This window comes from Bufo bufo, chromosome 8 (genome assembly GCF_905171765.1).
Source record: "Bufo bufo chromosome 8, aBufBuf1.1, whole genome shotgun sequence".
Taxonomy (NCBI): domain Eukaryota; kingdom Metazoa; phylum Chordata; class Amphibia; order Anura; family Bufonidae; genus Bufo; species Bufo bufo.
In genome coordinates this window covers 51,680,631-51,694,352 of record NC_053396.1, presented here as the reverse complement: position 1 = coordinate 51,694,352, position 13,722 = coordinate 51,680,631, and the positions used below count along the sequence as shown (strand labels likewise).

The window sequence follows — 13,722 nt, the reverse complement described above, 5'->3', positions numbered from 1 at the left end:
GGTCTGGATGGGCTGGGTCGAGCCGCAGCCGAAGACGGCCCAGCTTCTTCTTCCTCATCACCACCTGTGGATGACACCAAAACGACATATTTTGCTGGTGCAACACACTTCTCATATGTTCACTTGTACCCCCTCCCATGATGCACAGCAGATATGAAAGAAAAATAACTTACCAGTCCCCAAGTTCCCAACAGTGGAGTCGTACCCTTCAAGTCCCTCCACCTGCTCCTGCACGAACGTTTGTGCAATAAGCTGCTCCTCCTGATTGAGCCGGATCATACATCGCGGACCACCTCCCGTGCCACCGGTATGCTTCCTGATAAGAGCCAGTTTTTCACGGACCCTGCGCCTCATATCATTTAATTTCTTCTGGATGTCATCCCAGGTGCACACTTCATTACCCAGGGCATTGATGTCCAGGGCAATGGCTTCATATATAGCCCTCCTTTGGGCAATGGTGGTGTTTGCCCGCTGGGCACCATATAGGACTTCCTTATGCTGCTGGAGTGCAGCAATCAGGATGTCCATCTCTGCAGCCACAAAGTTGGGCTTCCTTTTTTTGGTCCCTTTGGGAGGTGCCATGTCTTGCAAAAGGGCTGAATTTCCTTGCTCAGGGGGGGTAGGAAAAAGCAGGATGAAATTCAGCAAAGAACCTGCGCAAGTCTGCTCCTATTTATTTGCTCAGTGCAAGCAGCTGAGCAGGATTTGCCCTGAAATTATGCTAGCAAACCTCTGCTGAGCCGAAAATTCCTCATTTACATAGGGGCACACCCACTTTGACTTGCACGGCCTTGCGCCCTCAGCTTTGCCTTAAACAGGAGCAAATTAAATGAACAAACGATTCCTGAATCAGGTGGCAATTTGGCAAAATTGCTCCAGCGCAGAGAAATTCAGCTGAGCGGCTCAGGTGTAAGTAATGGGCAAATCTACCTGAATCTGGGCCATTGAGTTTTGTTTTGTTGTTAACCCTTGCTGCCTTACAGGAAAAAAATGTCAGTGAAATTTTGAAATTTTCCTTTAATTCTTTTGAATAACTTTAGGGGTGTATTTTCTAAAATGGGGTAATTTATAGGTGGATTTAAATGTCACAAAGTGACTTCATAAGTAAAATAGTCCTTTAAAAAGTGGGGTTTGGAAATTTTAAAACTGCACTCCATCTAATATCCCCCAAAAATTACATTTATAAAATAAAGCCAACATAAAGTAGACATATGGGAAATGTAAAGTAATAACTATTTTTTTAGGTATCTGTCTTAAAAGCAGAGAAATTGAACTTTTGAATATTACGATTTTTGGTAAATTTTTGATTTTTTTTATAAATAAATGTGAAATATTCCGACTAAAATTTACCACTGTCATGAAGTACAATGTGTCACAAGAAGACAATCTCAGTATGGCTTGGATAAGTAAAAGCATTACCATATAGAGCGACACATTTACCAAATTTGACCTGGTCCTTAAGGTGAAAAATGGCTGTGTCCTGAAGGGGTTAAACAGTCCACGAGAGCTACTGTGTATAATGTGATGATTATGACACACAAATCTACATCATGCCTTCTCCCTCTTGTTCTCATCTCTTTGTCCTGCCCACACGTTTCCCAAAATGCAAAGCATCAGTGTCTTTTCCCCATGTGTCCACTTTATATGTTAGAAAGCTAAAGCAGTTCTGCATCGAAATAAACCAATAACTGTGGCTCTAGGTGTGGTTTTTGCCAGTAATTTTACTGAGAAGCATTCCTAGCATGGCATAGCTACCGCATCACTGGCAGTAGAAAGGGCCAAGTTCAATCTGTTTCAAGTGTATTAGCCCTTATCTGCATATAAAAAAATGCATGATGCTTGTTATGGGGGTTGCCACTACTTGAATGTACAATTATATATACAGGGAGTGCAGAATTATTAGGCAAGTTGTATTTTTGAGGATTAATTTTATTATTGAACAACAACCATGTTCTCAATGAACCCAAAAAACTCATTAATATCAAAGCTGAATATTTTTGGAAGTAGTTTTTAGTTTGTTTTTAGTTTTAGCTATTTTAGGGGGATATCTGTGTGTGCAGGTGACTATAACTGTGCATAATTATTAGGCAACGTAACAAAAAACAAATATATACCCATTTCAATTATTTATTTTTACCAGTGAAACCAATATAACATCTCAACATTCACAAATATACATTTCTGACATTCAAAAACAAAACAAAAACAAATCAGTGACCAATATAGCCACCTTTCTTTGCAAGGACACTCAAAAGCCTGCCATCCATGGATTCTGTCAGTGTTTTGATCTGTTCACCATCAACATTGCGTGCAGCAGCAGCCACAGCCTCCCAGACACTGTTCAGAAAGGTGTACTGTTTTCCCTCCTTGTAAATCTCACATTTGATGATGGACCACAGGTTCTCAATGGGGTTCAGATCAGGTGAACAAGGAGGCCATGTCATTAGATTTTCTTCTTTTATACCCTTTCTTGCCAGCCACGCTGTGGAGTACTTGGACGCGTGTGATGGAGCAATGTCCTGCATGAAAATCATGTTTTTCTTGAAGGATGCAGACTTCTTCCTGTACCACTGCTTGAAGAAGGTGTCTTCCAGAAACTGGCAGTAGGACTGGGAGTTGAGCTTGACTCCATCCTCAACCCGAAAAGGCCCCACAAGCTCATCTTTGATGATACCAGGCCAAACCAGTACTCCACCTCCACCTTGCTGGCGTCTGAGTCGGACTGGAGCTCTCTGCCCTTTACCAATCCAGCCACGGGCCCATCCATCTGGCCCATCAAGACTCACTCTCATTTCATCAGTCCATAAAACCTTACAAAAATCAGTCTTGAGATATTTCTTGGCCCAGTCTTGACGTTTCAGCTTGTGTGTCTTGTTCAGTGGTGGTCGTCTTTCAGCCTTTCTTACCTTGGCCATGTCTCTGAGTATTGCACACCTTGTGCTTTTGGGCACTCCAGTGATGTTGCAGCTCTGAAATATGGCCAAACTGGTGGCAAGTGGCATCTTGGCAGCTGCACGCTTGACTTTTCTCAGTTCATGGGCAGTTATTTTGCGCCTTGGTTTTTCCACACGCTTCTTGCGACCCTGTTGACTATTTTGAATGAAACGCTTGATTGTTCGATGATCACGCTTCAGAAGCTTTGCAATTTTAAGAGTGCTGCATCCCTCTGCAAGATATCTCACTATTTTTGACTTTTCTGAGCCTGTCAAGTCCTTCTTTTGACCAATTTTGCCAAAGGAAAGGAAGTTGCCTAATAATTATGCACACCTAATATAGGGTGTTGATGTCATTAGACCACACCCCCTTCTCATTACAGAGATGCACATCACCTAATATGCTTAATTGGTAGTAGGCTTTCGAGCCTATACAGCTTGGAGTAAGACAACATGCATAAAGAGGATGAAGTGGTCAAAATACTCATTTGCCTAATAATTCTGCACGCAGTGTACAGTGCCTTGAAAAATGATTCATACCCCTTGAACTTTTTCACATTTTATGGGGTTTTATGTGATAGATCAACACAAAATAGCATGTATATGTGAAGTGAAAAGAAAATGATACATAGTGTTCAACATTTTTGTACTCCATTTACTGCAGCTCCATTCATAAAGTGTAGAGTCTGTGTTCCATACACGTGGAGAATAGTGACTTTAAAGCACACAGGGAAATCTGCACTTTAGAGGGGAATATCTCTAGTAAAAATGCTAAATCAATAAATAAAATACATTAGAAAAATTATGATTACGGTATTTGGGACATTTAAAAAACTTCATTAAAAGTTAAGTTACTCTTTAACCACCTCCGGACCGCTGTACGCACAGACGCGTCCTGGAGGTGGTTGATTCATTCCGAGTGGACGCATATACGCGTCATCTCGCGAGACGCGAGATTTCCTGTGAACGCGCGCACACAGGCGCGCGCGCTCACAGGAACGGAAGGTAAGAGAGTTGATCTCCAGCCTGCCAGCGGCGATCGTTCGCTGGCAGGCTGGAGATGTGTTTTTTTTAACCCCTAACAGGTATATTAGACGCTGTTTTGATAACAGCGTCTAATATACCTGCTACCTGGTCCTCTGGTGGTCCCATTTGTTTGGATCGACCACCAGAGGACACAGGTAGCTCAGTAAAGTCCCACCAAGCACCACTACACTACACTACACCCCCCCCCCCCGTCACTTATTAACCCCTTATTAGCCCCTGATCACCCCTGATCACCCCATATAGACTCCCTGATCACCCCCCTGTCATTGATTACCCCCCTGTCATTGATCAACCCCCTGTAAAGCTCCATTCAGATGTCCGCATGATTTTTACGGATCCACTGATAGATGGATCTGATCCGCAAAACGCATCCGGACGTCTGAATGAAGCCTTACAGGGGCATGATCAATGACTGTGGTTATCACCCCATATAGACTCCCTGATCACCCCCCTGTCATTGATCACCCCCCTGTCATTGATTACCCCCCTGTAAAGCTCCATTCAGACGTCCGCATGATTTTTACGGATCCACTGATAGATGGATCGGATCCGCAAAACGCATCCGGACGTCTGAATGAAGCCTTACAGGGGCATGATCAATGACTGTGGTGATCACCCCATATAGACTCCCTGATCACCCCCCTGTAAAGCTCCATTCAGATGTCCGCATGATTTTTACGGATCCACTGATAGATGGATCGGATCCGCAAAACGCATCCGGACGTCTGAATGAAGCCTTACAGGGGCATGATCAATGACTGTGGTTATCACCCCATATAGACTCCCTGATCACCCCCCTGTCATTGATCACCCCCCTGTCATTGATTACCCCCCTGTAAAGCTCCATTCAGACGTCCGCATGATTTTTACGGATCCACTGATAGATGGATCGGATCCGCAAAACGCATCCGGACGTCTGAATGAAGCCTTACAGGGGCATGATCAATGACTGTGGTTATCACCCCATATAGACTCCCTGATCACCCCCCTGTCATTGATTACCCCCCTGTAAAGCTCCATTCAGACGTCCGCATGATTTTTACGGATCCACTGATAGATGGATCGGATCCGCAAAACGCATCCGGACGTCTGAATGAAGCCTTACAGGGGCATGATCAATGACTGTGGTGATCACCCCATATAGAATCCCTGATCACCCCCCTGTCATTGATTACCCCCCTGTCATTGATCACCCCCCTGTAAAGCTCCATTCAGACGTCCGCATGATTTTTACGGATCCACTGATAGATGGATCGGATCCGCAAAACGCATCCGGACGTCTGAATGAAGCCTTACAGGGGCATGATCAATGACTGTGGTGATCACCCCATATAGACTCCCTGATCACCCCCCTGTAAAGCTCCATTCAGATGTCCGCATGATTTTTACGGATCCACTGATAGATGGATCGGATCCGCAAAACGCATCCGGACGTCTGAATGAAGCCTTACAGGGGCATGATCAATGACTGTGGTTATCACCCCATATAGACTCCCTGATCACCCCCCTGTCATTGATCACCCCCCTGTCATTGATTACCCCCCTGTAAAGCTCCATTCAGACGTCCGCATGATTTTTACGGATCCACTGATAGATGGATCGGATCCGCAAAACGCATCCGGACGTCTGAATGAAGCCTTACAGGGGCATGATCAATGACTGTGGTTATCACCCCATATAGACTCCCTGATCACCCCCCTGTCATTGATTACCCCCCTGTAAAGCTCCATTCAGACGTCCGCATGATTTTTACGGATCCACTGATAGATGGATCGGATCCGCAAAACGCATCCGGACGTCTGAATGAAGCCTTACAGGGGCATGATCAATGACTGTGGTGATCACCCCATATAGACTCCCTGATCACCCCCCTGTCATTGATTACCCCCCTGTCATTGATCACCCCCCTGTAAAGCTCCATTCAGACGTCCGCATGATTTTTACGGATCCACTGATAGATGGATCGGATCCGCAAAACGCATCCGGACGTCTGAATGAAGCCTTACACGGGCGTGATCAATGACTGTGGTTATCACCCCATATAGACTCCCTGATCACCCCCCTGTCATTGATCACCCCCCTGTCATTGATCACCCCCCTGTCATTGATCACCCCCCTGTCATTGATCACCCCCCTGTCATTGATCACCCCCCTGTCATTGATCACCACCCCTGTCATTGATCACCCCCCCTGTCATTGATCACCCCCCCTGTCATTGATCACCCCCCTGTCATTGATCACCCCCCTGTCATTGATCACCCCCCTGTCATTGATCAACCCCCTGTCATTGATCAACCCCCCTGTCATTGATCACCCCCCTGTCATTGATCACCCCCCTGTCATTGATCACCCCCCTGTCATTGATCAACCCCCTGTCATTGATCAACCCCCCTGTCATTGATCACCCCCCTGTAAGGCTCCATTCAGACATTTTTTTGGCCCAAGTTAGCGGAATTATTATTTTTTTTTCTTACAAAGTCTCATATTCCACTAACTTGTGACAAAAAATTAAATCTCACATGAACTCACCATACCCCTCACGGAATCCAAATGCGTAAAATTTTTTAGACATTTATATTCCAGACTTCTTCTCACGCTTTAGGGCCCCTAGAATGCCAGGGCAGTATAAATACCCCACATGTGACCCCATTTCGGAAAGAAGACACCCCCAGGTATTCCGTGAGGGGCATATTGAGTCCATGAAAGATTTAATTTTTGTCCCAAGTTAGCGGAACGGGAGACTTTGTGAGAAAAAAATAAAAAATATCAATTTCCGCTAACTTGTGCCAAAAAAAAAAATTTCTATGAACTCGCCATGCCCCTCATTGAATACCTTGGGGTGTCTTCTTTCCAAAATGGGGTCACATGTGGGGTATTTATACTGCCCTGGCATTCTAGGGGGCCCCAAAGCGTGAGAAGAAGTCTGGTATCCAAATGTCTAAAAATGCCCTCCTAAAAGGAATTTGGGCCCCTTTGCGCATCTAGGCTGCAAAAAAGTGTCACACATCTGGTATCGCCGTACTCAGGAGAAGTTGGGGAATGTGTTTTGGGGTGTCATTTTACATATACCCATGCTGGGTGAGATAAATATCTTGGTCAAATGCCAACTTTGTATAAAAAAATGGGAAAAGTTGTCTTTTGCCAAGATATTTCTCTCACCCAGCATGGGTATATGTAAAAAGACACCCCAAAACACATTCCCCAACTTCTCCCGAGTACGGAGATACCAGATGTGTGACACTTTTTTGCAGCCTAGGTGGGCAAAGGGGCCCATATTCCAAAGAGCACCTTTCGGATTTCACTGGTCATTTACCTACTTACCACACATTAGGGCCCCTGGAAAATGCCAGGGCAGTATAACTACCCCACAAGTGACCCCATTTTGGAAAGAAGACACCCCAAGGTATTCCGTGAGGGGCATGGCGAGTTCCTAGAATTTTTTATTTTTTGTCACAAGTTAGTGGAAAATGATGATTTTTTTTTTTTTTTTTTTTTTTTTCATACAAAGTCTCATATTCCACTAACTTGTGACAAAAAATAAAAACTTCCATGAACTCACTATGCCCATCAGCGAATACCTTGGGGTCTATTCTTTCCAAAATGGGGTCACTGTGGGGTAGGTATAATGCCCTGGTATTTTAGGGGCCCAAATGTGTGGTAAGGAGTTTGAAATCAAATTCTGTAAAAAATGACGAGTGAAATCCGAAAGGTGCTCTTTGGAATATGGGCCCCTTTGCCCACCTAGGCTGCAAAAAAGTGTCACACATCTGGTATCTCCGTACTCAGGAGAAGGTGGGGAATGTGTTTTGGGGTGTCATTTTACATATACCCATGCTGGGTGAGATAAATATCTTGGTCAAATGCCAACTTTGTATAAAAAAATGGGAAAAGTTGTCTTTTGCCAAGATATTTCTCTCACCCAGCATGGGTATATGTAAAAAGACACCCCAAAACACATTCCCCAACTTCTCCTGAGTACGGAGATACCACATGTGTGGCACTTTTTTGCAGCCTAGGTGGGCAAAGGGGCCCATATTCCAAAGAGCACCTTTTGGATTTCACTGGTCATTTACCTACTTACCACACATTAGGGCCCCTGGAAAATGCCAGGGCAGTATAACTACCCCACAAGTGACCCCATTTTGGAAAGAAGACACCCCAAGGTATTCCGTGAGGGGCATGGCGAGTTCCTAGAATTTTTTATTTTTTGTCACAAGTTAGTGGAAAATGATGATTTTTTTTTTTTTTTTTTTTTCATACAAAGTCTCATATTCCACTAACTTGTGACAAAAAATAAAAACTTCCATGAACTCACTATGCCCATCAGCGAATACCTTGGGGTCTCTTCTTTCCAAAATGGGGTCACTTGTGGGGTAGTTATACTGCCCTGGCATTCTAGGGGCCCAAATGTGTGGTAAGGAGTTTGAAATCAAATTCTGTAAAAAATGACGAGTGAAATCCGAAAGGTGCTCTTTGGAATATGGGCCCCTTTGCCCACCTAGGCTGCAAAAAAGTGTCACACATCTGGTATCTCCGTATTCAGGAGAAGTTGGGGAATGTGTTTTGGGGTGTCTTTTTACATATACCCATGCTGGGTGAGAGAAATATCTTGGCAAAAGACAACTTTTCCCATTTTTTTATACAAAGTTGGCATTTGACCAAGATATTTATCTCACCCAGCATGGGTATATGTAAAATGACACCCCAAAACACATTCCCCAACTTCTACTGAATACGGAGATACCAGATGTGTGACACTTTTTTGCAGCCTAGGTGGGCAAAGGGGCCCACATTCCAAAGAGCACCTTTCGGATTTCACTGGTCAGTTTTTACAGAATTTGATTTCAAACTCCTTACCACACATTTGGGCCCCTAGAATGCCAGGGCAGTATAACTACCCCACAAGTGACCCCATTTTGGAAAGAAGAGACCCCAAGGTATTTCGTGATGGGCATAGTGAGTTCATGGAAGTTTTTATTTTTTGTCACAAGTTAGTGGAATATGAGACTTTGTAAGAAAAAAAAAAAAAAAAAATCATCATTTTCCGCTAACTTGTGACAAAAAATAAAAAGTTCTATGAACTCACTATGCCCATCAGCGAATACCTTAGGGTGTGTACTTTCCGAAATGGGGTCATTTGTGGGGTGTTTGTACTGTCTGGGCATTGTAGAACCTCAGGAAACATGACAGGTGCTCAGAAAGTCAGAGCTGCTTCAAAAAGCGGAAATTCACATTTTTGTACCATAGTTTGTAAACGCTATAACTTTTACCCACACCATTTTTTTTTTACCCAAACATTTTTTTTTTATCAAAGACATGTAGAACAATAAATTTAGAGCAAAATTTATATATGGATGTCATTTTTTTGCAAAATTTTACAACTGAAAGTGAAAAATGTCATTTTTGTGCAAAAAAATCGTTAAATTTCGATTAATAACAAAAAAAGTAAAAATGTCAGCAGCAATGAAATACCACCAAATGAAAGCTCTATTAGTGAGAAGAAAAAAGAGGTAAAATTCATTTGGGTGGTAAGTTGCATGACCGAGCAATAAATGGTGAAAGTAGTGTAGGTCAGAAGTGTAAAAAGTGGCCTGGTCTTTCAGGGTGTTTAAGCACTGGGGGCTGAGGTGGTTAAATGTTAATAGATTAACTAACAATACAGGACAACTAACAGGTTAACATGAGAAAAAAAACCTAAAAGATTGACATTATCAAGACAAAACACAAGGGTTGTAGATAGTTTCATATCATAAATCCCCAACAACTTGCACTGTAAATGCTATTTTAAAAACAGCATGCTCATCTTGTGGAAAAGCTGTGGATTCTCACTGCAGATTTCAGACTTTCAACATACAGAGTGAAATCTGTTGCTACAATCTGTGGCAAAATCTGCATACAACACAAGTGGATGTATCTACAGAATCGCTGCGACTGGATGGACCCTAAGGAAATTTACTTTCAATACTGTACATCTGTTGTGATGTTTCTATAACATGGTGGCTTGACTCAGAAGGGAGAATTTCAGTTTTTTGAATCAGTGATTATTATCTCAAACCAGTAGTGGGACAAAAACACAGAACCAGGGCAAGCCTTTACATTAGCCCTTGTCTTAGTGGAGGATCTAATCCATGTTTTGGATAATAATTACTGATGCAAAACACTGTCTAAAACACTGACTGTGTGAATAAGGCCTTAATTTGTACAGAAATGTCTTTCCTCTCCGTTCTATGGACGGTACTGTTCGTGTTGATTTAGCCATAAGGTAAAGGATACAGCTTATTTGTTTCTGTAATTTTTTTTTTTTGTCACAGATAGCTGATGACAGACCAACCTTTCGGAATCTACAGGCAGCAATTTTGGAAATTATGGAGGAACTATAAAGAAGTGTTGAACTTAACTGGAACTAAATGGTTGTCTCCAAATTAATGATTATACTTTACCAAAATCATTGGACTTTATATGTGATGTGTGATATAATTTTGCTAGTACTTTTGATAGTGATGTAATTTCATTAACAGCAATCAGAGTGGAATTGATTTCAATAAATAGTTACATTTCTGAACTGTTGATATTTATAAAAAATAAAGACCACATTGTACTTACATATCCATCTAAAACATTTAAACATATTAAATGTATTGTTATTTAAATAACTAGTGTTTTGTTGTCTAAAAATCGGCAAATCATCATGTGCAGCTACCAAAAACTTGCATAGTATTATATGAGGTCCTAAATGTTTTTATAAACAAAAAACACAGTGATAAACAAATACTGCCATACACTACTGAGGTACTTAATATAAGCATGCAAAATTTTACATGTTATAACTAGAGTTGAGCGAATTTCTCAAAAATTCTATTCTGTCGGTTTGCCAAATGTTCCAAAAAGATTCATTTTGATCCGAATTTATTCGTGGTGAATCTCGTTAAAAAACAGCTATTTCCTGGCTACAGAGAGCCTGTATAGTGGTGTAGAACACTGTGCCTTGCCGCAACACGCATAGGTAGTCTGCTGTGGTAATGAAATAATACTGTGAGTCAGTATGACAAGCAGATGACAGGCGTCGCTCTTAGAATCACTGCACACTTCATGGGGCCAAAACTGAACAAATAACTCGTGTGAACTCAGCCTTACAGGTCAATGTTAGCGCCAGGTATAAATAACCGTGCAGAGGCCCAATATCCTACTATAGCGTGAAAGAGCGCACTCCTTTTACACAGTCGTCAGCTGATTCCACATAGATTTCTACAGAACCTGTTCTACTAAACGCTTATACAAGTAGAGTCCCCCTGAGAGAGAGGAGAGGGTGTCAGCAATAAGTTTGTGTTGACGTCACTGATTATTTTGCCCTTCCTCTGATCCGTCAGACCAATAACCGGCAAAAAAGGATCCTGCCTGAGCATCCACCTTCAATCGGTCAGCATTTGGTCAGTATTCTATCAGTATTGCTGATGCAAAAAAAAAAAAAACAGGAGTGGATCCAAAACAGAGATGACACGTGAATGGAATATTTGCATGTCTTCTGTGTTTTTGCATCCTGCTTTTGGATACCAAATCATAAGCCAATTCTAATGCAAAATAGGGACCATGTCATACAGGCCCTACAGCTGCTACATTGTTCCTGCCTTCTGACAGATCAGAAGAAGGGTCAAATAAATGGTGATGTCATCCAGGCCAAAAAGGCAAAATAGCCCAGTCATAGAGTGGGGACGGTGGAAACAGCATGAGAAGTCCACAGAGTGGCCCAGTGACAGAGTGGTGAGGTAGCAGTAGCATGAGGAGACCACAGAGTGGCCCAATGACATAGTGGTGAGCTCGCAGCAGCATGAGGAGGTCACCGAGTGATGAGGTGGCAGCAGCATGAGGGGACCACAGAGTGGCCCAGTGATATAGTGGTGAGCTGGCAGCAGCATGAGGAGACCACAGAGTGGTGAGGTGGCAGCAGCATGAAGAGACCACAGAGCGGCCCAGTGACATAGTGGTGAGGTGGCAGCAGCATGAGACCACAGAGTGGCCCAGTGATATAGTGGTGAGCTGGCAGCAGCATGAGGAGACCACAGAGTGGTGAGGTGGCAGCAGCATGAAGAGACCACAGAGTGGCCCAGTGACATAGTGGTAAGCTGGTAGCAGCATGAGGAGACCACAGAGTGGCCCAGTGACATAGTGGTGTGGTGGCAGCAGCATGAGGAGACCACAGAGTGTCCCAGTGACAGAGTGGGGAGGTGGTAGCAGCATAAGGAGACCACAGAGTGGTGAGGTGGCAGCAGCATGAAGAGACCACAGATTGGCCCAGTGACATAGTGGTGAGCAGGTAGCAGCATGAGGAGACCACAGAGTGGTGAGGTGGGCGGCAATACCAGTATCAGCTGAAGATGATGGGTGGCAGTAGGAGCATCTGGCAGCAGGTGTGTGGCATCAGGCAGCTGGCAGCATCAAATTAGTAGCTGAAGCAGGTAGCCAGAAGAAACAGGTCTCTTTTGACAAAGTTTAGGTGTGGCACCATGGATGATCTAGTCTGATGCATCAGGCACTGGTGTGTGGAAATCCTGGATGATCCATGCCTGATTCATCTTCACAAAGGTTAGTTTCACCACATTTTGGGTGGACATGCGAGTTCTCCTTGGGGTAACTATGGCCCCCCGCCGCACTAAACACCCGCTCTGATGCCACACTGCTGGCCGTGCAAGAAAGCTTGTCCAGGGAAAACTCTGCCAGTTGCGGCCACAAATCGAGTTTGGCTGACCAGTAGTCCAGGGGATCTTCAATGTAGGGTGGCAGGGTGCACACCAAGTATGACATAACCTGTTGGTTCAGATTCTGCTCTATGTCTACCTGCTGCTGCTGGTGATTAGTTTCTTTAGCGACTTAAGTTGCTGCTGATGGAGCTGGTACTGCTCCTCCCTCCCCCAGCAGCCATGGCAGTGGAATGTGAGCGCAGAGGGACCATCATAGACTGGTGACTCAAGTTACTGCTGATGGAGCTGCTGCTGCACCTTCCCCCCCTCCAGCAGTCATGGCAGACCTGCATGCGGATGAGCGATGACACATATAGGTAGCGGCCAACTGACTACATAGGATGTCTCGATAGTAGTTTAGTTTGTCCTTCCTCTCAGCGGGTGTAAAAAAGGCTCCCATTTTGGACTGGTAGCGAGGGTCCAACATGGTGGAGAGCCCTCTGCCGAATGGTGACAATTCGGCTGTCTACGCAAGCAACTCAGCATACATTGGGCCATTTGCGCAAGTGACTCGGAAAGACTCCCTGCCTCTATCTCCACTGCATACTGCCACAGTGTGTCTGGGTCATCTGCCTCGTCTTCCTCATCGCCCTGTAGCTCTTCTGGCTGCTCCTGCTCCTCCTCTCCTGTCACCTGTGTAGAAAAACCACCCATTTCTCTACGCATTGCTTGTTCTTGACTGTCCTTCTCCTCTAGTTCAGCCCCCACAGGGCTCATGTGGCCGTGAGATGTAGTCGCCACGTCTCCTGTCCCCTGACCAGCTAGTTTTAGCAGCATCTGCTCCAGGACATGAATCAGTGGAATGACATTGTTCATCCTGTAGTCCTGGCGACTGACAAATAAAGTGGCCTCCTCAAAGGGCAAAAGCAAAGGGCAGGTGTCACGCATGAGCTGCCACTGGCTAACATCAAAGTTACAAAGGGGAGTACCTCTGTCCGCCTGTATCATCAAGAAATCGTTTATGGCCTTTCTCTGTTCGTATAATCGGTCCAACATATTGCGGGTGG

General features: G+C 44.1%; 1 protein-coding gene across 2 annotated transcripts in view; it reads left to right on the top strand.

The window, feature by feature from the left end:
* Nucleotides 1–10,624, top strand: part of BTK (Bruton tyrosine kinase) — a 562,758-nt gene extending 552,134 nt beyond the window's left edge. For both annotated transcript variants that reach the window (XM_040405594.1, XM_040405595.1), the window contains exon 19: nucleotides 10,292–10,624. In XM_040405594.1, the coding sequence (XP_040261528.1) occupies nucleotides 10,292–10,360 (69 nt within the window). In that variant the 3' untranslated portion in view covers nucleotides 10,361–10,624. The remainder of the gene's footprint in view (nucleotides 1–10,291) is intronic.
* The last annotated feature ends 3,098 nt before the right edge of the window (nucleotides 10,625–13,722 follow it).